The sequence below is a fragment of the Vidua macroura genome, chromosome 1 (assembly GCF_024509145.1).
Source record: "Vidua macroura isolate BioBank_ID:100142 chromosome 1, ASM2450914v1, whole genome shotgun sequence".
NCBI lineage: Eukaryota > Metazoa > Chordata > Aves > Passeriformes > Viduidae > Vidua > Vidua macroura.
The window spans coordinates 238343-264387 of record NC_071571.1 but is presented as its reverse complement, the minus strand read 5'-3'; the positions used below and the strand labels follow the sequence as shown (position 1 = coordinate 264387).

Here is a 26045-nt window from a genome sequence, read left to right as displayed (position 1 = left end):
GAGGTAAAAAAATCTGTATGGAAAACCCCCCTTGGAGTCCATAGTAGTAATTTTCCTTCCACTTGTTCTTATTACTTGTTTATAACTTTTCAATAATGTTACATACAAATTACATACAAATTATGTTCCTATTAAGAATTTCAGGCATATAATAATATTTTACTACATTGCCTACAATGTGCCAAGTCACATTTGCCATTTCCCACTGGCTGCCATTTTTTTCCAAAGCCATTGTTTGCTGTAATGATGTACTGTTTGAGATTAACTTTGACTTTCTGGAGTAATCTGTAATTGTTGTAATTATTCTGCCAAATAAAATAATTTTAAAAGACATTTTGCCTTGTCTGGCAATGCAGCTTTTGTTATGATCACCACTATTGCTTGCTCTCAGTTCCATCATGTTCTAAGACCAACGTGATTAACCCCTGTTAATTGTCCTTCCAGTTCAGCTGAAGTGGGAGCTGGATTTATAAGACAGTCCATGCCAAGACTGCTCTGTTTTCCTTCTTTGGTTCTGTGCTTTCTCCAGCCTCCTAGTGCTCAATTCTTAAGCAGCTTTGCCTATGAATACATCCTTCAGTCCATATTTACTTACTATTGATTTGATTAAACTATAGACACTTTTCAAAGTATTTCCAGTGAGGATAGGACATAATTCTTAGCATTGCTGGTATTAATCAAAATGGACTTTAAATTTGTTTTTCCTAACAAACAAACAGGCAATTCTGTAGGTTTTCTGACAATACAGAAGGGCAAGAGTACTTTAGGCAGATGCACTAATTTCATCCTAAGTCCCTGCAAGGCTCAAGAATGATTTTTGAAAGAGAAAATAACTGAGCATGAGAAGGATATGTGTGGTATGAAAAAGCAGCCTAAGTTTACTAATCTACTCTTTCTCAGATAAGTAGATTGATTCCTCACAAAGGACTCAGTGTCTTTCTTGTCTAGACTTGAGTGAAGCCTTTGATACACTGTGATCTGAAAATTTGGCTGGGACTCAGAAGACAGGTAAAAGCAGAACTGCAGTGTAGGTAAGGAGCTCAGTAAAGAAGACACAAAAGACATTGCAGTTTCTTCAGGATTTCTCTAGGGATTGGTGTAATTTAATATTTTCACTAATGCCCATAGCACAAAAATAGGCAATGTAATAATTAAATTTGCTGCTGATGCAAAATAGGTATTGTTGAAGCAGAAGAGAACAGATTATGTGGGAAGAACTGCTTGACTGTGAACTACACAAGCAGAAACCAGCTGGTATCTGGTGACAATACAGTGCACAGCCATGCACTTGGGGCCTTGTCCCAGGAGTAGGCACTGTATGCTAGAAGTGATCTAATGACAGTGCTTAAGAAGGAGAAAAAGCCTGGTACTTCAGTTCATGTTCAAGAGAACGTGGAGCTGTCATTGTCAGGATGTTGTGGAAGGTAGCTATGAGCCTGGAGAGGTTTGATAGATTTCTGCTTGTGAGAAAAGTCTTAATGGCACACGAGCATGTGGCCTGGACAATGGAGGTACAGTTCTGTCTGCCCTTATTCTAGCCAGGTTAACTGGGACTGACAGGAAAAGATGGAATGATGAGAAATGGGCACAGAGTTTTAAGAAGGCAAATAACAGTTTCACGTGTTTAGTCTGACAAAAGGTGAATGTGGATGTGACAGGTATGTAGAAATGCTTCAAAGCATAAACATTAGACACAAAGGACCATTTGGACAATGTTGATAAGAGTTAATGAAAATTGCCACAAAACCCCAGAACTCAGATTTTTAGCAGCTGTCCTGTAGGAATACCAATTTAAAGTGCTGTGCAATAAACTTATATCTGAAAGGATTAGATGTGACATGGTTGCTGTTTTTTACACATAGAATCAGAGAATTGTAGAATGGTTTGAGTAGGAAGGGACTTTCCAGCCCAACCAGTAAACCAGGTTGCTCCAAGCCCTGTCCAACCTGGCCTGGAATACTTTCAGGGAATGGGGCAGGCACAGCTTCTCTGGGCAACCCGTGCCAGGGCCTCACCACTCTCATTGGGAAGAACCAGTGGTTCCCAGGTGCTGACCCAGTGGTTCCCTCAGCTCTGTTCTGTCAGTGAGTGACAGCAGGTGGATATTCTAGATGCTCTTACCAAACACACCCCAAAGCCATCATTCTAACCACCAAATATCATGAAGATACACTTCTTGGACTAGGGGGCAGTTGGTTTGAGGGCAGTTGTTGATAGATCTTTTTCTCTGTTCCCTCAGGATTACCCACCAAGAATTCCTCTATTTCATTCACTTCTGAAAAATTCAAATCTGTATTCCCAACTGTTCTCCTTCCAGGACCAAAGTCTTACTACTAACCTCTCACACTTTGCAGCTCTGCTCTGGCCCTTGGCTAGAGGATGAGGATTGTGGCTGCTGCTTGCAGTGCTCTGGTTCTTTGCTCAGATGTTTGAAGCCATGCACAGCTCTTGCTGCATACTCGATGTAAAGAGGGATGGTGAGGATGGTGATGATGGAAAAGTGGAGGTAAAGGCATGGTAGAACTAGACAGCTTACCATGAGGTCAAACAGAATTGACTAAAATATTAGTGTGGTTGATGATAATTCTAATGGCTCATTATTTTGTATCCTATAATATTACATATATATTTAATATATTTCTCTGTCTTTTAGCATTCCTGCTGTTGCCTTTGATTACTTTTAAAATAATCAGGAAGTAAATTTCTCTCTCTACCTCTGCACAATGATGTTTGGAACCTTCAGAGACAGAGACAAACACTTCTGTTTATCTTATTTTCTCCTTCCTTCCTTCCTTCCTTCCTTCCTTCCTTCCTTCCTTCCTTCCTTCCTTCCTGCCTTCCTGCCTTCCTGCCTTCCTGCCTTCTCTCCCCTCCCTTGCAGATAGATTTTAGAAACAAGTACTGGAAAATCCTAACAGAGAAAGGAACCTTTGTGTTACAAAATTTAAGTTTCTTTAGGGAAATACGGCAAAAGGAACCTCTGGAAATCAGCTGGTTCTCTGTCCTGCCCCAAGTCAGAATCCACACCACATCCATCACTCTGGATAGATGCTTGTCTGACCTGTTCTTCTGTTCTTGAAAGACCTTTAGCGATGAGGAGTCCCATCCCTACTAGACAAACTATCCCAGAACATCTCTACTGTCACTGCTGTGCTTCTCCTTAATATCTAACATAAATTTTCCTGTGAGAAATTCAAGCCGTTATTTCCTGTACTCTGTGTATGGGGAGCAGCTCTTCCCTGTATTTGCAGCAGCCTTTTGGACACCTGATGACTGTTGTTTTCTCTTAGTCTTGTTTTGACTTTACAGTTCTTGTCACACTTCCTGTCCTTCCTTTAACCATCCTGGTTTCCTGGTTTCTCCCACACTTCCTCTGATACACAGAGCCCCTGATGGCAAAGGTTGGTCTGGATGAGACACTGACAATTCATACCACGACAGAATTGCTTTGGAAGAGTTCCTCAGCAATTTTGGCAAAATTTGATTTCTCAACCTTAAGGAAATGTTGAGCTGGAACAACTTGTGGCCTGGAGAGCTCAGGGGATGGGGAGGAGGGAGACGGAATGAGGAGAAATGAAGAATCTGAGTACTGTTGTCAGTGCCTGTGCTGCCACCAAGGGGATGAGAGCAGTGGGGCAGCATTCCTGCAGTTCCTGATCTTCTGGGGGTTTATCTGTTTATTTTGTGACAGTGTAGTACTGTTAGCTCACATTCAGCTTATGATCTATCATATCCCCAGATGTTCTTTCTGAAAAATAAACCTCTCTTCAGCCAGTTGTTCCCCATCTTCTGTTTAGATAGTTGTTGATTTATATCCTTATGTGGAACCCTGCACTGTTTCTGACTGAATTGTGGTTTGAAAAAAACAGGACATATCTCCAGGTCCTCAGGATTTTCATTTTGATAATCTCTTGTAGCAAACTTGTAACCTCTCCAAACTGTATGTTTCTAGGAAATTGAATAAGCATGTTCTCTAAGTACATTATCCATATTGTTAATGAGACTATTGAATAATTCTGAACTCAGGAACAAATGGACATTGCTTTAGATTAAGCAGAGCCTCCATCTTGGGATATTTTCTGGTTCTAGCATGTCTTCTATGCCACATTGCATCAATTCCAAAACTATAGTGAATACTTTACATTTCAGTGAAAAGAGCAATGCTGACTTAAGTGAAACTTGGATGAGGGAAACCACACCTGCTTAAGGTAATCAGCACCTTCATGTACTTCTACAATTACCTACAGATCAAAAAATGGCAAGTAGCAGCAAACATATCTCCCTAAAACAAAACTGGGTTCATCTCTTTTCTAATGGGACTATCTTAGTTTGACAGCCTGAAAAGCCCTGACTAACATAAGTTAAACCAAACCACAGACACAGAGACCAAGTGGGCACCCAGTGTCCCAGGAAGTACTGGGGAAGGAGATCAGCCTTTCTCTGAAATGAAATGGTCTGGGAATGGGACATGAAGTGAGCTAAAGTGAGTATGAAAGAGCCTTCAGGAATGAGTGGAGGAACACAAGCCTTGCACAGAGCCCCATGGCACAGAGAACTTCCAGGTCAGAGATGGCTGGGAGCTGCCAGGATACTTGCAGGAGTTGGGGATGACTTGGGTTAAATCAGTCACTTTTAAAAAGAATATTGACAACTATTTTCTACACATTTATGGGAAAAAAAAAAAGGGAAAATAGAAAACCAAACAATTTAAAATACAATTATATGCTGTTTCTCTTAATATGGGAAATTACATTCTTGCATGGTAACCTTCGTCCCTTTGTGCAAATGCCGCACACAGTACGTTTTCCTGGACACTATTGTGAAGGGTTGAAGAATCACAGGAAATGGGTTTCATTCTCAGCTAGGTAATGTTGGGCAAGTCACTTCCATCCAGTTGCACCGTATTTTCCATTTGCAAAACATAAGAGCTGCATGTACTGATTCATTTTCTAAAGTGCTTGGAGAATTACCATCATGCTAAGTAAGAGCTGATTTTTTATTATTACAGGATTTTTAAACATTTTTTTCTTATATTTACTCAGTTGACAGCTGAAGCGCGACTGGCCTTGGAATTTGATGTTCAAGGAAACCTGGTTTTGGATGTCTGTAAAGGACATCCAGATAGATAACAATATATATGGTATGGTTTTCAGCTTAAATTAGTAGCACTTTATAGCAAATGTCCTCCTGCTCCAGAAGGTACTCAGAGGCTATTGATGGAGATCGGGGCAGCTGCGGCTCCATGCCGTATCTGCAGCTAAGGGGGAAAATAAGAAAACCCTGAAATGCGCAGCCGAGCGCATGCTCCGGCCGGCGGACAAAGGGCCGGGGCGGCCGAGAACAGCCAGATCCCGCTCCGTGCCACTCCTCCGGCGGCGCTGCAGCCCCGGGGCCGCCCCGCCCCGCCCGGCCGCGGCGCGGGAGGGGTTAAAGCGCTGCCGCCCGCGCGTCCCCGCGGCCCGCGCTGACCTTCACGGGGCCGCGCTGGGCATGCGCGCGCCGCGCCCGGGGCCGCGCCGCGGTTCTGCTCGCCCGGCCCGGCCCGGCCCGGCCCGGCCCCGGGCGGGCCGATTGGCCCGGGCCGGTCCTCGCCTGCCCGCGGCGGGGCCGGGACCGTGGCAGGCGCACGCCCTGCCCGTGCCGGGCGCGCCGTTGCCATTCGGTGCCGATGGTGCTGGCGACGGAGCGCGGGGGGACGCGAGGGGGGACCGCGCGCCGCGCCGCGCCGCAGCCCGGAGCCGCCGCCGCCCCTTCCCGCGCCGGGCCCGTAACGACGGCCGCTGGAGGAGCCACTGCGGCCCGTCCTCGGTGCCGCTTCACGCGGTGGGGGCTCGCACGGCTCCCCGCGAGGGGGAAACAGCTGCACGGGCCGGGACCGGGGCCGGTGCCGGTGCCGCCCACGGCCGGGACTGCTGAGACCGCCGGCCAGTGCGGCACCAACTAGTGCAGACTGTGAGGAAAACGCACGGTGTCTGCCGGGAGCAGGGAAGGGGCTCACATGATGGGAGCCAACATTCCTGTGTGAGTCTGGGGTCTAAAAAACATGGCAGATACCAGCTGCGTGCTGCTTTGCCAGTCACGCTGGCATGTAGAATTTAGAGTCGTTTAGGTTGGAAAAAGCCCTCCAGATCAAGTTAACCTGACATGACCATGTCCACCAGACATGCAGCAGTTGGTTCCAGATTATATGTGCCTTTAGTTCAGCTAGAACTTTAGGAATTTTTCCAGCACAAAACAAGGCAAGGTTATGTTGATTTGCTTGGTGTATTCCTTCTGAGGGGCTGAGAGGAGGAGCTGATAACCACGCTCACCCTCCCTAAATTTCTGTGATTCCTAGGGCTGTTGCCATACACTAGCACTTACATTGGGGTGACCCTAAAAATCAGTGGAGGTCACTATCCTCATCCCCACGTTCAGAAGGCCATGTGACCTTTGTGGCTTGCCCTTCACTGCTAGTCACTGCAGCATCTTTTCTGTGCTTGTTTTTATTTTTGGATGAGGGCAGAATAATTTTTATTTGTTTCTGATCTGATTCTGTTTGCAGTCTTGCCAGAAAATTCACAGCCCCTAGACAAGAATTTCAAGCAGAGGAATAGAATAAGCCCCTCTTGTAACCTGGCAACCTATTGCTGCGTTAAGGGAGAGCAGGGAGCATCGGCCCCTGTGAGCTGCGGGCGCTTGGAGCTGCCGGGAAGCAGATCGGTGCCCCGGGCCGTCACTGCGGGCTCGGCCATCATGGAGGAGCCACACTCGTCTTGTGGAATGGCCGCCGTGCTGCCAGCGCCACGCTCGCCCCAGGGCCACCGAGGGGCTGGGCTGCTGCTCTCTTCTCCCTTCCCCCTTGGGCTTCATGTTCCCAGCAGTGTCCTGGGACGTCACACACTGTCTGTAGGGCTTTGTGTGGCAAGCAGTGAACTGCTGATGTCTTACAGTAGCCGTGTTGTTAATAATTTGTCTGCATCTGTCAGTCACCTGGGGTCTCTAGAGGATCCATCACAGTGCTACCAGAGCATCCCGGGAGTGGTCACTGGGGAGAGGTGGTGGGAGTGGGGGTTGGAAACAATCCGTGGGAGCTGTGCCGCCATGCTGCCCCCCACCCCCTTCCTCCGCTGATCTCACACACTTTCTTTCCCCTCGCTTCCACATGTTGTCCCTCCCTGTTCCCAGCTCCGGCCTCCCGCTGCTTCTCTCTTGTCCAGAGGGGTTAGCTATCGTCTCTCATGCTGGAAATGCTGCCAGCGAATGTTTCTGTGTGCTGCCTGCCAGGTCCCTGGGGAAAGGGCCTGGAAATGCAGTGCAGGAGGAGCAGTGGGAGCAAGGGAAAACCACTGCTCGCCTGCTGCATTTTCTAATGGGAAAACATCTCTGCGAGGTGCTGAGCTCTGTGTCACTGCTGAAGTTGCCCCCTCCCCCTTCCCCTTGCCCCAGAATTTCCCATCCCTGATGCAGAGGAGGAGAGGCTGCAGCACTACCAGGGAAAACTGAGACGTGTTTTTCAATTTGCCTCCTGCTTATCTCTGCTGTTTGGACAGAGAGGTTTAAAAAGCTGGATTTTCTGTCCCTGCAGAGTAAACAGACAGAGCCCGGCAGCACAAACTATTTCTGGCTTATCAGTGGAGGAATGCAGCAGCTGAGGCTGAGCGCGAGTGGGCCGTCAGGAAGGCCCTGAAGGGGCCCCCTCCCCACTCCGTGCTATTAGAAGTGTGAGAGCCCAGCAGGACTCAGAGGGGAGAGTTGGAGAAAAAGGCAGAAAAGGGAAAGAAAGAGGAAGAGAGAGAGTGAGAGAGGCTGAGCAGACCCTGATGGCTACAGATGAAGTTACAGGAGGGGCTCGCAAAGCTACGAAAAGCAAACTTTTTGAGTTTCTGGTCCATGGGGTGGTGAGTCGGGAAAGTTAGTGAGCTGGCTGGCTCTGAATAGAGGGATGAGTGGAAACTGGAGGTTCTGTGCTGGGCTGGATCAGCTCCTGCAGTGTGCTCCTGGGGCGCTGGTAGCTGCCTCACCAGGAGAACACTGGGGTCTGTGGAACCCCCAGCCTATGCACTGATTCATTGTTAATACAGCTTGTGTCTGGGGGGATGTGTGCTGTGTTTTTTGCTGTGATTCTCCATGAATGGTGAATAGCATGCTTTTCAGCCTGATCATGGTGCAGAATCTGCACTGGATCTAACCCATATGGGCTTGTAGGACACTTTGTTCTGTAATCAAACTTGTGTTTTGAAAAACAATTCTGATGAGAGCCTGATGAAGCCTTGGGGTGCTGCCTCTGGTTCTTGTCTCCAGTCTTGGCTCATTTGTATCCGCTGGCTACTTAACAGGTGACTTTCAGGGGCTTGAAGAGATTAGCTCTGCAGGTCTGTAACAGTCTATGGAAACTCACCCACGAGAGAATGTCAGGGTGCCATGCTTAATTAAAGCAATCGTTCAGGTCTTCAAAAAGGTTCCAGCTTTTGTTTAATAATCAGGTCTTCGATCTCCATTTAAGGGGAAATGCTCACCCTGTTTTGCTGCCATTGGAAACGTTCTTTAAATGACTCTAGTGTCTGAGAGCAGTCACCATTTGTAACATTTGGATTTCTAGCATTGATACACATTGAACAGAAATAAGGCTGTTAAAGAGCCTGAAGGAATGTGATATTATTTGGATGCTGATATTCCCGAGTGCTTCTTTCTTGAGGATCCTGTGACACCTTTTTGAAGACATCAGGTGGGGGCTCTTGTACAGAGATCATAAAAACCTGTGGGGCTCAAGGCAGACTGTTGAGTTGTCTCCATGCTTCAGATGTGTAGGATCTTGTGTGTGTCCTTTAGATCCTGGATATGGTGGGACTGATAGGGCCAAGGACTCTGAGGTGGCCTTCTGAGTTGGTGGGAGCTGTGAAGAGGTGATGTGGTGCCAGTGTACAGGAGCAGGCTGGGCGAGATTGGCAGCTGTTCGGGGGTGACAGAGGGTGGGTGTGCAGGTGGTAGCAGTGGTTTACTTGCAGACATGTGGGTTTGTCAAGGTGGTCTGGATTGTGATGGCTGTATCTGAGCAGAACCAGAAGTGCAAGCTAGGAGGGTGCAGATGGGATGATTTTGCTTTTTCTAAAGTTTCCCTTGGCATTTGCACACCAGTGCTCTTCCTTTAGTATCAAGAAGAGTGGCAAAAATAGTTACGTGAATTTGCTTATTCCACATCTAGCTGGCCTTCATGTGAAAGCAGCATGCAGGGCTCTTAAGCCTGGGAAATTTTTAATTTATACTGGAATGAATATAGCAGAACTCATTTCCATTACTTATTTGGATGCCAGGAAAGTCTTCCTTTTCTACCCTGGGACTTTTGTTGCTAGTGGCATCTTACTTGAATATATGCATTAGCCTGGAATATCTGTATATATTTTCCTGCTTCTTGTTGCTGAGGCTGGGGCTCCTTGGCTGTTGTTCTGGTGCCTGAACACCTCTTGTATCACCCTCTCCTTTCCTTCATTATCATCTCCTTTAGTTCTGCTTTTGTGCCTGGTTTGTTCTTTCCTTTAGTTTTTTCCTCATCTCAGGTTCATTTTGATCAAAACATGGGTTGGGGTAGTCACTCTTCCATGACTTAAAAAAAGATGAAAAAAAGCTATAACTTCGTTTTATCTCTCCGGGCCCTGTATCCTGCCAAATAAGAGAATGTGCCATGCCAGCCATTACCTTGAGTTTGCCTAGCGCTGGCTCTTCTGTTTTATTACTACCCAAAGTGTGTCAACACCTCAATTAATTAATTGAAAAATCCAGTTGCATAGCAGACTTTAGTGGAATTTCTTGGAGTCAGAAATTTCTGCTCTAATTTCAGGGACCAATCTCTTCTTCAAATCACTATTTTTTTTATTCTATCTATGATAACATTATTTAATTGGGTTATTGAAAATTATTTTCTCTTCCCTCTCAAAAAATGGGGAGAAGCAAACAGAGATAGAATGTTGTGAGAAATCTTTTTTTGCTTTGTTGAGACTTAAATTAACAGGATATTTCCTGCAGTATTTCCTACGGGCACTTAGCTCTTGGATTCACTTGATCTTTCTGGAAGCATATGTTCCTCTGCTAAGGTCACTTTGCCCTTTGCTCTTGTGCACCTGATCCTGCTTTTGTGCTTTTCCATACTGCCAGCTTAGATGATGTCTTCTTCCTTGTTTGTCCCAGGCAGAAGGGATCCCCCCATGAAAGGTGAAATCTTTCAAAGGTTAAAACTCTCAAGTGGGACACTTCATTCTCTCCTGCTTGAGACCTTGATAGTTTGTTACACCTCTGGTTAGCAGTTGGGCTTTTAGAAAGGATAAATATCTTTCAGTTATTTATTTTTACTATGCTTTTACTCCTGCTCAGTTTCATCAGCGTCTTGTGCATCATTTTTGTGGGAAGAATTTTTTTTCCCCCCAAAGACTTTATGCTGTACTTAGTCCGTTGTTGTTGTTCCTCTCTCTTTCTAGCATTTGTATGGACAAATGGACCACATTTATGTTGATTATCTTTTTATCAATGCATTTTCTGCTCTCCAGTAGTACATTTCAGGCAGTCTTTATGACATTTCTCTAGGTGTCCAGCTGTTGCCTTATATTTTGTTGAACAAGCTACTAGTCTTGCTGCAGGTCATTCCTTGCCTCGGTTTCCTCTATCCTCTAGTCCCTACCATAGGCCTTATTGCTGGGTGGATCCCTTAAATGGATCCTGTGTCTCCCTCCCCTGCTTTTTTCTTTGTTTCTTTCTCTTTTGTCTTTTTCTTCCTCAAACAGGTATCTGCCTGTTTAGTCTTGAGAAGGTCTGTGGTGCTGGTCTTGTGAAAACTCTTGTCCAGACCTCTGTCCTCTTGTGACTCGATTGCAGGAACCTTCGCTTGGTGCCTTGTGCTGGTGACCTTGGCTGTGTCATCTGCACACAAGAACCTGCTGAGAGGTTCATTTTCTTCTCCTGTTGTTCTGACCTTTTAAATCTGCTGCTGTGTCCTTTTCCTGTTCCCACTCTATCTTCCTTCCAAAGCCAGTCTTCTTGCCTTTTATCCACCAGTTACCCCATAAAGGTCTATGTGCCTTTCTTAACTCTGGAGTCATAGCTGTATTTACAATGTAATTGCTGTCAGTTCAAATCAGCTTCTGTTTTCCATAGTGATCTTGGTCTTTGTCCTCTTTGCTATGCTTAGGAAGCTCTCTGTGGCGATATAAGTCCTTATCCATATTTATTTTCTGCTCATAGGTGTTATTTCATAGTTCCAGCTAATCTCTACAGTTTAATATTAGTTACACTCCAAGATTGCTAATTCATACAAACTTGTGTATCGCTGATGTGACTTCTTTCCTTATCCTCAGTCCTCTTCTTTGGCTATCTACTTCTCAAATTTGGTCATAGGATTTTATGGTGAATACATCAAGTGTCTCATATGAAACGGCATTTACAACAGTGAAAGAAGAATGTCAGACCATGCCAATATGTAAACAAATATTTAATATCTATGGTAAATAACTCGTCAGTGTTAGAATAGACTAAACAACAGGTCTGATGGGTATGGAAGATCTATAACAGATGTATCAGTGATTTGGAAAAAGGGGTAAGCAATTAATTTCATATATGAGTTTTGCATCTCCTGATACATCGTGGCTTTAAATGAAATGTTACCATTCAGGAGAAAGGCTTGGATGTCCTGTGAGCTACCTAGTGTCTCACTAATAAGAAATCACATAAACTGTTAGCCTGATTGAGAAGTGAGGCAGGGAATAACGCAGAAGCAACTGTAAATCCATGGCATATACTTACAATAATGTTTTTCTGGTTTTAGTAATCTATATGACTAACAAGCCAAAAGACTGGGAACTCAGAGCAGTAGTAGCGGGACACCTCTGAAGGCTTCATCAGTGAGGGAATAGGGGTATTTTTGGTTTTATTTATAATCTCTAAGTATGGAGACTGATTATGTAAGGTGTAAAATCTCTGTCATTGGAGGCTTTTGGGTACTGGTTAAAGAAGTAAAGATCTATCAAAGATGATGGAGATACTGGTGGTACTTCTTTGAGATAAGGAAGAACTACATGACCTCAAGGACTCACATTATATATATTATAAAAATTATGGAGGTTTTATTAGAATGGGAAGAACTAAAGAGATTTTCATAAAATTGAATGGTGGTCTGTTTTAGTTTTAAGTGTGTGAATAAATGTGACTCTTTCTCCCACCCAGTCACAGGGTTGTAGAGATCACTACTGGCAATAGTGAGGTGAAGAGAGTATGGCCAAGTTTGAAAAAAAAAAAAATAGAGCTTTGCTAATATCCTACTAATATTTCTTTTGTCATGGGTGTAGGTACTGTCCTGTCAGAGCATAAGCCAGCTAACACTGGAATGCCTAGAAAAGAGCCTCATGAACTGTTTGTTTTGGACAGTTTGTTCCACTTTCTACCACAGAGCTCCCTGCGTGCTTCTCTCTGCAAGGGCATCCTCAGGGAATGGGGCCTGGAGTGGAGGGACTGGTTTGCTGTGTACATGTTCCATGTTGTGGTCAACAAGGAGGTGTTTGGGGCAAGTAGGGCAGCCTGGAGAAATCAAAAAACCTTACGGCAAGGAATTTGATTGGGAAAGTAGATGCAGGGGACAGCTAGAGTGAAAACCTTGTACAATGTTCAACTATGTGAGCAAGCTGCTGGTAGAGACTGAAAGCTTGTCCTTTTCTAGCCATGGACTGATTTCAGACTGTTAAATAGAGAAAGGTTCATACATAATGAAGAAAATAAAATCATTAATGCTAGTCAAGGCTTTAATTGAGATCAATGTGATTTTGTGCAATATGAGCTTGTTAAACAAAGCTGAGTTCCTGGCTGAGAAAACTTGGATTTGCTGATGAATGTAGGTGTATGGATAATATGGACCTGTGAGATGTTTGAATTGCTCTTCTCTTTCTAAAAAAAAAAAAAAAATACTGTAGGAATATGAAAATAGTCAGACGATCATTTAGTTCAGTATCCCATGTAGAATGGGGGCAGTGGAAGGCAACATGGAAGTACAGGAAGAAGGCAAAATCTTAGTGATTGTTCATACAAATACTTTGATTTGGAGCTTGGGAGCTTTCTGACCCACAGCTGTCCTCTGTGTAGTGCCTCTATGTGGATTTTATTTATGGATGTTAGTCTAATGCTATCTTCCTGAACCCTTCTAAACTTCTAGCAGTCAGTGTTTTGTGTCAGGAATTTTTTTCAGTTTATCTTGCATAAGGAATTATCTGATCCTGCCAACTGTAAGGGAACTGTAAGGGAAGAGACAATGAGCTCTTGACCAGCTTCTTCTCTCTCCAAGCTAGTCATGGTGCTGCAGAGGTCTCTTGTTCCTCTCCCTCCCAAAGCCATACTTTTCAAGAGGTGCATTCTGGTAATTCTTCACAGAAAATCCCTTCTCTGCATTAGATCACAGCAGTGGTATAATGAGATCTATTAAAGCTGGTCTGGAAGGTTTATTTGTTTCAATTCCAAAGACTTTTTTGGGTTTTTCTTTTGGTTACATCCAAGTGCACCACTTGAACTTGGTGGTATATTATTCTGAACTGTGAACAGACACGCATGAAATAGAACTGAACTTAATCTCATGTTCCAATTCTGTAAATGGGATGTTTTCTTAGTTAAAGACTTCTGGATTGTTTTGAATATTACATTAAAATGTGTGGTACCTGGAACACTTGGACTTAGACTGAGAGCTTCTGGGAAATGGAGGAAGGTGAATATGGCAGGAGGCAAGAATTGTGATACTGATGTTCCAGCTTACTAAGCCTCTAAAAGATTCATAGACATTAAAAAAGGGAACTCATGAAGTAACATCTGTATTTGTAAGGAGGAGAGAAGCCTTGTACCAGTTTTATTTGTTGTACTTTTGAAACAACACATGCAGTTGGGAAACCATTTGTGCAGGCAGAAACTTGCTGCCATCACACAGTATCAATCTAGTCTAAATTTCTTAAGGGTTCCATGTACTTCTAGTTACTCATTCTTACTTCCAGACAGCATCAGGTATCTCCCCTTGCTTATGTTTATGCCCTATAGAAATCATTAAATGGTTTGGATTAGAGGGGACCTTAAAGATCACCTTGTCCCTGCCCTCTGTCATGGGCAGGGACACTTTTAGGTAGACCAGATTGCTCTAAGCTCCATCCAGCCTGACTTCGAACACTTCGAGGGATGAGGCAGCCACAACCTGGGCCTCATGACCCTCATAAGAAAAGAATTTTCTTCTAATGTAAGCCTACTATCTGTCAGTATGAAGCCCTTCTCTCTTGTTCTGTCACTCCAGGCCCTTGTAAACAGTCTCTCTCCATTTTTCTTGGAGGCTCCTTTTTAGTTAAGAAATATGCTGTTTGTATACTTGGTGGTGGTGGTTATTCTCAAAATCTGTCAGTGTCTCTGTTAACAAGAAGCTGGTGGCTGTTCCCCACGAGCCAGCCATAAGAGCTGCCTGTGTGGTGCTGAGGTGGATGGAGTCTGTCAGGACAGGAGACTGCTGTAAGTGCAGCTCAGCACTCAACTGCAATGCAGCAACTCCTGGCTCTCTGTTCAGTCTTTCTGAGGCCTCTTGTGGGTGTTCTTGCTTTACGTTTCTTGACACTTTCTTATACTTTCACCTGTCAGTTCTCCAGGTTATTTTCCTCTTACTGGTATGTCCAGACAGGACCCTTTTTTTCTACTTCTATGTTTTGACTGCTGTGATGCACATCCCCTGAGAAAAGACTCTGCAGCAGAAGAACATAGAAAAGCACTGCTCTAATGTTGTCTTGTTACTGCTGTCAGACAGAAGTTCACTTAAGGATGACAAAGAGGACAGAGGCAGGAATGTGACAGGAAGTTCAGAAAAAGAAGACAGCAGACAAGGCAAACACGACTTAGGAAACTGGTCAGTGGAAGGCAGTGAAGGGCTATGGCAGCAGGTGTCAGGGGGTGGTGTTCTGCTGCACTGACAGCATGCTCAGGTTTGAACAGCTGTAGCCAGAGTAGTGATGGGCTGTGCACATGTATACAGGCAGTCGGCAGAACTCTTGGGGACCAGTATACCGATGAAATACTGGTTGTGTGCCTTTGTGTCTTTGCCTTGCTGCTGTGCCTCACCTCTGCTCTATTCTCTGCTTCACCTTCCCAGAGCTGTGAGAGTGGTCCTTTCAGCTGGGGACAGGCTGTGGTCTTCCTCATTTCCTATGGCCAACAGTGGTTTTGCCCTCCATCCAGTGAGGTGTTTGTGCAGATTAATACATGTAAATGGAATCAATGGAGGTAAAAAGGAGATAGGACTGTGGGTACAAACAGAGATAGGTCAGGGATCGGAGTCTCAGGTAGATGATTTTCCAGGAAGGAGGATGTGTCAGTGCTGTTTTGCACTGCAGTTTTTCCCATGGATGCTTCTTGTTTGAGACAGATTCCATCCTGCTGAGGAAGAGGAGGAGAGACAGATCCTAACCTGTAGATAGATGCACCTTCAAGATCTCTTTCAAAAGCCATAATGGTATTGGGATACTCTTTAGTATGAAGACTTTTCTTTTTTAATGTCACTGTTGTGAAAATTTTGATGTATTGTCCATCACTGTCTTGTATCGCACATGTGTTTGAGAGCAAAATAAGCTTTTAGATAAGGTGAGATACTGCTTGTATGTTCTTCTTTTATCGAAGTTTAAATAGATAAAGCATTTCTGTATCTTGAGAGTCTGGTGGGCTTGCAGCAGGAAGACAGTTGCACAGTTGCATAGTAATATTTTATCTATGAGTGATTTTGGAGGTAGGAACATGAGAACAGAGGTGAAGGAATGAGGCGGTCCACGGATGAGATCGAATGTGCTTTTGCTAAAGCTGCCTCTCTTTTCTCATTTTTGTCCTTTCTCTATGTTTCTCTATTTTAGTGCTTAACAAAGGAAACTGAAGGAAGTTCAAAAACATAAGACCAAGAATAAGAGTAGATTTAGCTTGCTGGCCTTGTTCTTCAAGCCCTGAGTTGTCCTTTAGAGCAGCACCAAAGTGGGCCTTCAGTTTTATCCATGTAGCCAGTCAGTCTCCATGAGATGGCTGTGCTCAGGATCCAGGCTCTTCTGAATGACTGTCAGATGTCCCCAGCTGACTGACAGGCAACAGCTGGCCCGGTGGTCTGCCCTTTGCTGGAAGGAGGCCACAATGTGTGGCTTGACAGATGACAGATCTTAAATGCAGGCTCAAGAGAGAAGCATTTTCTGGGCCATTTCTTTCCGCTGACTCTGCCTGGGTCAGAGGGTCGGGGCACATACACGGGGACAGAGAGCACTGTTCTCTTCCAGCTGTTCTCGGGGCTCCAGGCTCATGGCAGAGGACATTTGGAGCTTTGCACAAAGCTGCATTTTGGACTGTCTGTTGCTCTCTCTATGGCCACACCTGCCATTGCCTTCTTACATCGACACTTGCTCAATTCACCTGCTTGGATTCCTGCGCTGGTGACTCTCCTACCTTGCTTCTCTGTCCGTACCAGTTAGAGCCCATATTGGTTCTTTGCTGATCATCCATTCCTCTCCTTTCTCAAGCATGAGGAATATCTAAGACTTGTGGTGATCAAGGAGGGCACTGAGCTGGGGCTTTAGGAGCTATACTGGATTTGGGTAGTTAATTTGGAGATGCGGGTCCAAATTACTTTTAGAATTAAGTTTTATTATAATACATATTTATATATTTAGAAATCACAGAAATTAGGAGATAAAGATGAAATAAACTTTTAAAAATAATTGTATATGTTGACTGTGCACTAAATATTTTCTTCCCACCCCTAGTGGACTGGCTTGCATACCCTCAGGAGTGCACATATCTCACTTTGGGGTCCAGTAGTGTGTTTCTCCCAAGTACTTTTGCAGTCTGCAACTATTGAGCAAAGCATGTCTTCCATGTTGTTAGCACCCTTTTGGAAGAGGGTTCCATGGGCTGATAGTCACAGTGTGACAAACTCACCCCTCCAGTGGTCTGTGAGTCTGACCTTCCTGCTGATGGCCAGGGTTTGCTATTCTGGCAGGGGCAGTGAACAGTCAATACCTGACTGTCCTCCCCAGGCCACACGTGATTCTGCAGAGCTCTGGCAAATGCCCCTTTAGATCACCTTGGATCACTTCTTTCCAGATGAAAAGTCACAATATATTTACCTTTACTTCCCTGGATGCAGTTCAGTATGCTAAGAATTTCTGTGCCATTCATTGTCCTTGTTTCAGCTCTGCTCTGCCATCACTGAGCTGCAGGAGCCAGAGCTGCACACAGACCTTCACTTGTGGACACACCATGGCCATAGCACACTGATATCCTCTGTTCCCTCCACTCTTATTTCTTTTCTTTATGACTTTTTTTGACCTCTGGTAACCAGTGAACTAACATTTTTCTGGAAGTGTCTGTTTAAACAAGGTCTTGGTTCTGGTGGACAGCAATCAGCTTAGGGCCCATCGCTTTGTCTGTGATTCTTGGATTGTTTTTTCCCCTTTTGTAATTCAATTCAATATGCATTGAACTACATTTGCATCTTCCTTTTAAGCATTTGTTCTGTCTCATAAATTCCTTCTGCAGTTCTTGAAGCTGGCCTTCGTCCTTGTCAGCATGAATAACTTAGCTTTACCAACAAACTTCTTCACTTCCTTGCTTTTTTCCTGGCTTTTTTTGGTTCTTTTTTTCCCCAGGTTGTTTTAAATATGCTGAAAAGGAGACATCCCAGTAGAAGTTTACATGTGCCTTTCTTTTGTTTTCAGAACCAATTACTTTTGCCTCATTTCTATCCTTTAACCAATTGTTTATCCATAATGGATGCCATTGCCTCTTGGTTTCCTTAAGAGACTTTGTAGAGGGACTTGGCTTTCAGAGGACTTTTGTTGTATGGTTATCCTTAGTTTCGTTCTGGTTCAAATGCCTAGAGAGTGTGTGTGTCTGTATTTTTGCATACATGTGGACATATACATATTGACAATTCTCAGTATGAGATCATCTCTCTGTTTGGAATTGCATTTTACAGGCAGTCATTATTTTACTGGTGGCTTTCCTTGATTCCTATAAACTTCTAGAATTCAGAATTGGATTTACTGTGTGTCTTATGTCTAAGCTCGTGATTTGACTCAGTGTCTCTCAAGAGCATGCAGAAGTCAGCATAAATGCCAGGGCTTTAGAATGCTTACAGGGGCTGCTGACAAACTACTGCATCCATTTTTTTTTTTTTTTTTTTTTTTAAAGGGTTGATCTGAGACATGACCTTTTTTATAAAGGATTCATGTTGCGTTATGAACTTACACTGCTCTCTGGTGTAGGCGAAGTAGAAGGCTCTCAGTGGAAAATGTTTATCCTGGTGTTTGCCTGTGCTGGTTTCTGTCTCCCGGCTGATCAGAGCTGCCTGCTCGCAGTGCAGCGCACGCAGTGGGAGTGTGCTCAGAGCAGCACGTGAGCTGCACCAGTGTGGACTGCGTGTCGCTGCCATGGGGTGTTCCCTTCGGGCTGAAGGTAGAGCTTTCAGCTGTAACCTGCTCTGGATATGCTGCTGACCACGGAGTGTTTTCCCAAGCCTAGTATTTTGCCTCCCTGTTTCCTGTCTACTTTATCCCTGAATGCCTCTTCACAATATCCAAGATACACCAGTTACAGAGCTCGCATGCTTTGTGTTGCTGCTTAGTGCTTATCAGGATGGTCAAAATGGGGACTCTTTTGAGACCTGTGTCGCATGATGTACAAATGTCTTGGCAGCTGCAGAAAGAGGAACCAAACTGGCTTTTCTTTCTGTTTCGCTTTTCCTCCAGCGCCCTGGGATGCCATCAGGAGCTCGAATGCCTCATCAGGGGGCTCCCATGGGTCCTCCAGGCCCCCCATATGTTGGAAGCCCCTCAGTGCGACCTGGGATGCCCCAGACTGTGATGGAAACAACAAGAAAACGCACTGCACCACAGCAGGTCCAGCAGCAGCAGGTGCAACAGCAGGTGCAACAGCAGCAGCAAGCCACTCAGAACCGAGCTAGGAGGTGAGTGTTCTGGAAAGAAAACACAGGAGGACAATTTGAGGAAGCAAAGATGATACCTGTTTAGCAGTAGATAAGACTTTTAAGATCAAATGAGACAGAATAGAAGATCTATGTACTGACAGTTTTTTAAGCAGGAAAAACATTGGTAAATTTTACCTTTTTTTTTTTTTTGTGAATGGTCTTGAACAAACCAACCTTTAATAATGTCTGATTTTGAAGTTATTCTGCTTTTACTTTGCAGGTTTGTCAGGCCATAAATTTGTCTAGTATGTTTAGCCTTTAGAATTAATGAACAGTTCTCTTCTAATATAGTACAATTATTTTATTATTTGTTGCCTGTTCTGTATAGTTGCTCTGATTTCTGACTGGCTAACCTAGTAGTCTGTAAATGACACAAGCAGAAAAAACTTTGGTTTGTCATGTGAATGCTTGTATTATGGTCACTCAGAAGAATGGTCATAAAACTTGCAGTTGTCCCAAGTGTTTTTACATACAAAGTAAATAAATATGCACTGGAAGTAATTTCATTAAAATAGAGGGATTTCTGTGTGGAACTTTCTTTTTGAAATAGGCCCACCTTGTACACTGCTGAATGCATTCTCTCTTAAGTAGGTTAACTAATTTCTTTTTGCAGCACATTAGACCTCATCGGTCTTGAGTGTTGAGTGTGATCCACATGCACATAGGGTGCAGTCATCTGCGTGGGCTACCTTTTGCAAAATCATTATAGATGTATATACAGCTTCAGGCAGTGTTCTGGTGGTGTCAGGGAATCCAGCTGTAGGTAAAACGTGACTCTCTAAGTTCAGTTCTTCAGGAGTCCTGCTCTGTCCAGGTTATATACCTTGGATCAGCAAGCCAGATTTGGGAATGCTTGTGTCTGGGATGCATCTGGAAAGGACACTGATCTTGAGAGTATTAATACATTACAATTGAAAAAGGTTGAGCGCAGAAGGAATGTGCGTGAATGCAGCACGTGAGCACAAGCAGTGCATGTGCCTCTTGGAGGCCTTTCCCAGGACCAGCCAAAATGCACATTCTATAGCACCTCCCAGGAGGTTCTCCAGGAAACTGTGCAAAATAATGCTCAGCCTTCAGGTACTAGGTGGATATAACCTGAAAAATTGCCCCTGCTGGATAATTAAGGTAAACTTTAGTCACTAACTAGTTTCCAGGGAGCATTAAAGGACAGTATTTGCTAAAAGTTGGTGGCCTGACTCACAGAAAAAAGTTCCCCTCCATTGTTCTTAACTTCAGTGTTTCTAGTTTGAGACCCAACAGTGATCTCAACTGCATCGAGCCCAGTTCACACCAGTGCTGCCTGGGTACTCAGAGAGTTTCTCTGTTTCTTCTGCTGTGCCTTCCCTTCAGATAATGTATTGAATGTTTTTTCATTTCCACCTCCCTGTCGTTTCTCATTATGTGTTTTTCAGGCACACTTTTCTGGCACCTTGGGTCCAATTCTGGGGGTAAAATGAGTTCTGTGTTTCCTAGCATGGGCCAAGAAAGTTGCACTTGTCCTTTCTTGGCAGGTTTGGTGGAGACAAAAATCTCATTTCTGTAAGAGATTATTGAAGAACTGGTTGAGATCCAGATTGTTTGGGGATGTTGCTTTGTTTTCTTTTTTTCTTGCTTTTTATTTGCAAGCCTATGGGGTTGTTGCAGGTACCTGCATATCCCAATCCCTCTGGGAGGTTGGGGCTTGCTCAGCCTTTACTTCCAGATTCTGTGAAGTGTTTCAGTGCAGATTTCATTTTGTGAGCTGTGGAAGGTGTTGGAGTTTCACACCATGTGACATTCCATTCCCGTTATTCCTACACTTTTTAAAAGGGACATTGTTCACCTATTAAGTTGGGTGAACTGAATTTTCTGCCCGCTGTACCTCCAGGCACAAAGCGTTCCTCAGCCTTGGCTTATGTGGGAATGGGGAAGAGTCTTAAGAATCTGGTATTTCAGCCCTGGCTCATTATTAACAAACATAGGAAGAGAATATGCCACACCAATGTGCATGGAAACAGCTTTATGTGGACACGGCTGATGACAGACTTCCAGTGTGAAGACAGTAAGGAGGGGTGTCCTTGTGATATGGCAGCGTGGCAGCAGGTGGTTTGCTTTCTCCCATTTGTCTGTCACAGATGGAGTGATTAATCTCCTGCTTAAGATAAAGGCCTCACAAGTTAAAGAGATGAAGAATAGGACCTGAATTCCCTCTGGGCCCTGTTAGAGAAAGCTGGGTGACAGGTTTGGTGGGCATGAACAGTTCTTAGAATCTGAATACAGTCTTCCTGACAGCAACATTTCTTAGGCACATACACATTTGTGTTTATGTACATGAGTACAAGCGTGTTTTTAAAAGCACAGCTATAGAAATGTGCCTATGTATGGGTATGGACACAGTATGTATACACAATGCAGGCACACATACATCTTCCCACATGCGTGTTCATAAAGATGAAGAAATGTTGAAATGTAAGGTCTTCTACCTTTATCTATCACTCATGCAAATATGTTAAACAAGTGTGTATGTACATATGAAGGAAGGGTGTCCATATGTGTGTGTTTTCATGCATCATATGAAATACATACATATGCATGTTCTTCAGCACTTAATTTTGGGCATGATTGAATAAATGCATGTTGTCTGTTTGAACAGATGTTTGATGTGCCATTTGCAGGCACTCAGCCACTCAGATGTGCACACGCATAGGTGTGTCTGTGCACGCCACACGTGAGACTGTCCTCTGCACGCCTGTCTGTACCTAGAAGCAGTGTGTGCACATGCACTTGCATATATTGCCGCCCTGCACCACGGAAGACACTGTGATCAAAGAACTTACAGACTTCTTTCCAGGATGCATAACAGACAGCCCTGATTTGTTCTTACCTAACTGCCTCCCCAGGCTGCTGAGAGAAGGGGTACGAGAGGTCCTGGGCATGGGTGAGACCCTTTTGCTGATGCATGCACAGCTGTGCACCAGCATGTGGAGATGTCAGGATAATTTAGCAGGTGGCCTCGTTACTCCTAGATCTGTCACCATGGTAACGTGTTTTTTTCTTTAAAAAATGTACAGTGCCAAGAGGAGGAAGATGGCTGACAAAATTCTCCCTCAGAGGGTGAGTCGCTTTCATTTCCTATTCCCTTCACAATCAGTTCAGCATCCTAGTGTAATTAGAGGAATTTTAGAAAATTCTTTGACTTTTTGTTTAAAAATCTAATTAAAAAGTAAGTAGGCAGTGGGTGAAAGTCTGGAGAGCCAGGCTGGGGCTGGGCTGGGGGCTGGGAGCACAGAGCAGCCCGGCCTGCGCGGCCTCGTGCCTGGGTTAGCCGAGCCAGCACTGCCGCTTGCTGGAGGGACCGTGGTGCTGGGCTGCCAGGCGGCAGCTCGGCACTGGGGCCTCGGGTCTCCACAAGGCTTTTGAGCCTTTCTTGAGGCTGGCCAAAACCTGGTCCAGAGTGTGGCTGTACCTGAGGAGGTGGGCTCAGGCTCAGGTCTCTGGCCCAGTAGAGCTGCCAGGTTATGATTTTTATGGCTGTGTCACCGTAGGGCTGAAGTGAACCTGTGTAAACAACAGAGTCTGAGGGGTCTGTATTGTCTGGAGAGTTACTAATTCTCTTATCCCTGGGGATACGTCTGGCTTTTGGTGTCTGCCTGTGTTTGATCCTCAGTGCTTACATCTTCTTCTTCCTTTCCAAACATTGGGATTTCTCTCTGCTCTCCTCTCACTTGTCTTTTTCTTTACCCTCTTCAGTACAATTCACAAGAAACTGCTTGGTCCCTAAAGGCTTCAAAATACATACCCTTGTCACATCCTAATATAAGTTGCTTTGACTGCTGGTGCTTTTTCTGGGCTCAGAATCCCTTGGACAGGGGTGTCTTTTTCCTCCATATCCTTTCCAAGTTTTCAAGCTCCACTGCTAAAGTGAGTCCAAACTTGCTGGCAGGCTCCAAAGTCACTTCTGTGAGATTTCACAGGTGCCTACTACCAGCCATCCAAAGAGGTGAGCCCACTTTGGTACTCCTGATGTTATGCTATCACTACTTCTCTTGTTATTCCTGCCACTTTCTGAAAGCAGAGCCTTTCATATGTAAGCCATTAGATCTCTTATGTTGCTGTCTTGAAAGGACTAAGCTACCATTAAACCCAGACTTTTGAACCATTTGCAGCCTCCCTGGTAATTATGTTGAAGCCTCATTCCTGCTCTGCTGGTGGTCTGTACCTGTTTTATAATGAAAGCTAAGTTTCTTGTACTGTCAGTTTTGTCTGTCCCACACAAACTGTTTTCACAGACAATGATACATCCTGTATAGTGAGGCTGTTGCTGGAAATATATGTCCATTTCAAGATGCTTTTAGTTTTGTTTTGGGTTGGTTGGTTGCAGGAGTGTTTTTATTTTCGGTTTTTATTTTGCGTGTTGCCTTTATAAGATTAAAAGGTGTAAGAGATAATCAAACTTTTTTGCTAGCAGAAGATCACTGACTCTGTTTACCAAGTCCATGATAATTCTTTAATAGGTAGAGCCTTACATAGGTGTGTCAAAGATCTCTACAGATGCTTTCAGAACCATGCTGTCACCAAATATTCTTGCTTTTCAGTATCTTTGTTGCTATGAGCAATTACCTCTAACTGATGGAGTAATAGGGCATTTGCTAGAAGTCTCTTCTGCAGTTATCAGTGCGGCTGCAGTACTGGTATCAATGATGTGACCTCTCTCTAAGTCACATCATCCAGTTAATGTGGCAGAAATCCCTTACACCATCTGTGGGATGAAGAAATGCTGTTTATATCATTGTCCTGACAAGCGGAGGATGTGCACTGGTGGCTGTGGAATGCATGTGAAACATGGGGTGAAACTTCCAGCTTTCTGGAACTACCTCTGGAGTGTTTTCTAGCCAGTCACCATCTGTTACCCACAGACTTTTTGCAGACTCTTGCTAATGTTTTCTGGGCACTTTGAAGGGGAGAGGGCAAGATATTAAATACTCTTAGAAATGATCTTATGTAGTAGTGGCAAAGGAGGTGGGTTCTCACTGTTCCTCACTACTGTTCCTGACTATGATAATGACTCAGGCAGTTGGCACAGGTAACAACATCTTGTTGGATTTCCAGGCTCTCTGGTCAAGCCTGTGCCATAGTCCTGGAGCATCATGCTGGTTGGGTAGGATCACTGAGCCACTCCAGGTCAACTGTTTGAAAATGATTTAATTTTACAGGAATGTAATTGTATGAAAAATTCAACCCAGCAAACTTTGCACATAGGAAGATTGGATTAGGGAACTGCATGGGACATCCTGGTACTTCCAGCCTGGTTCCCTCTGTCATGGAAGCCATGACACAGCTGCCACTTCAAGACTAGTTAGGTTCCTTACCTGAGATATACTTTTGATCTGCCAGCTTGGTTGGTTTTTTGTTTGTTTGTTTGTGGGTTTTTTGTTTGTTTTTTTTTGTTTTGGTTTTGTTTGTTTGTTTTTGTTTGGGTTTGTTTTGTTTTGTTTTGTTGTTTTTTGGGGGTTTTTTTTGTTTTGCTATGCTCACCAAGGGAAGTACTTCTAGTCTGGCAAGTTAGAGAGGCTCCCCTCTTGAAATCCTCTTAGTCATTTGTTTCATCTGATCCAGGTTAAATTAATGTCTTTCAAACCTTTTTAAATCTACTCTCAAGAAACCAGAACTATACATAAGTATTACAGATTGCCAGTATTCACCGTGCTTGAATGCTGCTCCTGCATTTTTAGCTCTATTGGAAATAGCACTGCAAATTGAGATTGCTGGGCTTTTTTTTTTTAATTGGCCTTTCCACGTTGATACAGCCTCTGGTCATTCTGTGATTGGCTAATACAAGTATTTCTGCTTTCTGTCATATGCAACTGATGAATTCCCATATTAGAGCAGGATGTAGACTCTGAGGCATGATCCTGTGCGTTGTAATGCTATATATCATCCCATCTCCATTATACAGTTCTGAGCTTCCTTACATTCTCTGTACTGTCCTCTTCCTTGCAATGATAGTGACGCCCAAATTTATCATTACTAAGTGTTCTTAGCATACTTCTCCTTTTTTGTACAAGAACACTTTTTTCATATGCCAGGTCTTGCTCCAACTCCCATTTTTCAGTCTTAAGGAGTGGTTCCCTTCATGACTGTATGTCAAATGCTTTACTTAAGTGCAAGTTGATTGCATTGACTGCATATCTTTTGTCTAAAATGCAATTTTAATGAACACAAGGACTTTGGTTATGCTCACACTGACATACTGTAGCATGACAAGGCTTAGTATTTTTTATAGTGTATTTAACATTGACTCCAGTTCTGTCCAGCAGGTTCTTTCCTGCCCTATTTTCCTCACTTCTGGATCTTTCCCTTGTTCACACTTGGCTGTTGCTGAAACCCTCATTCAGTTTTGGAGAAGTTCACAGGCATCTTCATTCATGGCTGAGGACCTAAATCTCTGGAGCCGATGTCACCCTTGTGACCCAGGTTTTGCAGTTGTGCCTCAATTTCAACCTCAGACCACAAACTGTCTGTAGGGACACATGACTGCACCTCAGATTGTACCTCTTTTTCCAGGCCTTGCCTCCTCATTACTTCTGGTCAGTCTTACTTTCTCTTAGTATTGAGTCATTACATTTTTTCCCCAGGAGCTGTGAATGTGATCCACCATTCCGATTTTTTGGCTTCCTTGCCTACCCTTTCTGATGCAAGAATCTCAGCTGAAAACCATTCTGGCTCCAGAGCTGTGCCCCTCTCTGCTTTTCCTTGTTTAACTTGCTGAGTGGAGTGCAACTTTGAAACAGCAAACTGCCCCTCCTTCACTGGCATGCTTGTCTCTTAGTATTGGCTGCTGTTGTTCTCACTCAGCCCTGAATTCCTGAGGACTTTTCGTCCTTTCCTTTTCATCTTCTCTACTCCATTTTCCTTTACACTAATGTTTAGTCAGTTTTTGCTGCTGTTGTTCACTGACCACCATGTGGAATTCTCTGCACAGATCCCATGCCATAATAGCTGTCCTGCTGTGGTTTGGTCACTGCATGGCTGTTGTCCACCTCTTTCTCCATCTGAGCCAACCAGAGGTGAGGAACAC

General features: G+C 44.2%; 1 protein-coding gene across 6 annotated transcripts in view; it reads left to right on the top strand.

The window, feature by feature from the left end:
- SMARCD3 (SWI/SNF related, matrix associated, actin dependent regulator of chromatin, subfamily d, member 3) overlaps positions 1-26045 on the top strand; it is an 84833-nt gene that overhangs the window by 23930 nt on the left and 34858 nt on the right. For 3 of the 6 annotated variants that reach the window (XM_053999654.1, XM_053999662.1, XM_053999644.1), the window contains 2 exons: positions 18750-18967; positions 22039-22081. In XM_053999654.1, the coding sequence (XP_053855629.1) occupies positions 18759-18967; positions 22039-22081 (252 nt within the window). In that variant the 5' untranslated portion in view covers positions 18750-18758. Of the gene's footprint in view, positions 1-5617; positions 6022-7802; positions 7881-18749; positions 18968-22038; positions 22082-25288; positions 26035-26045 lie in introns of those variants that run through there. The other 3 variants (XM_053999636.1, XM_053999677.1, XM_053999669.1) reach the window with 3 other exon arrangements.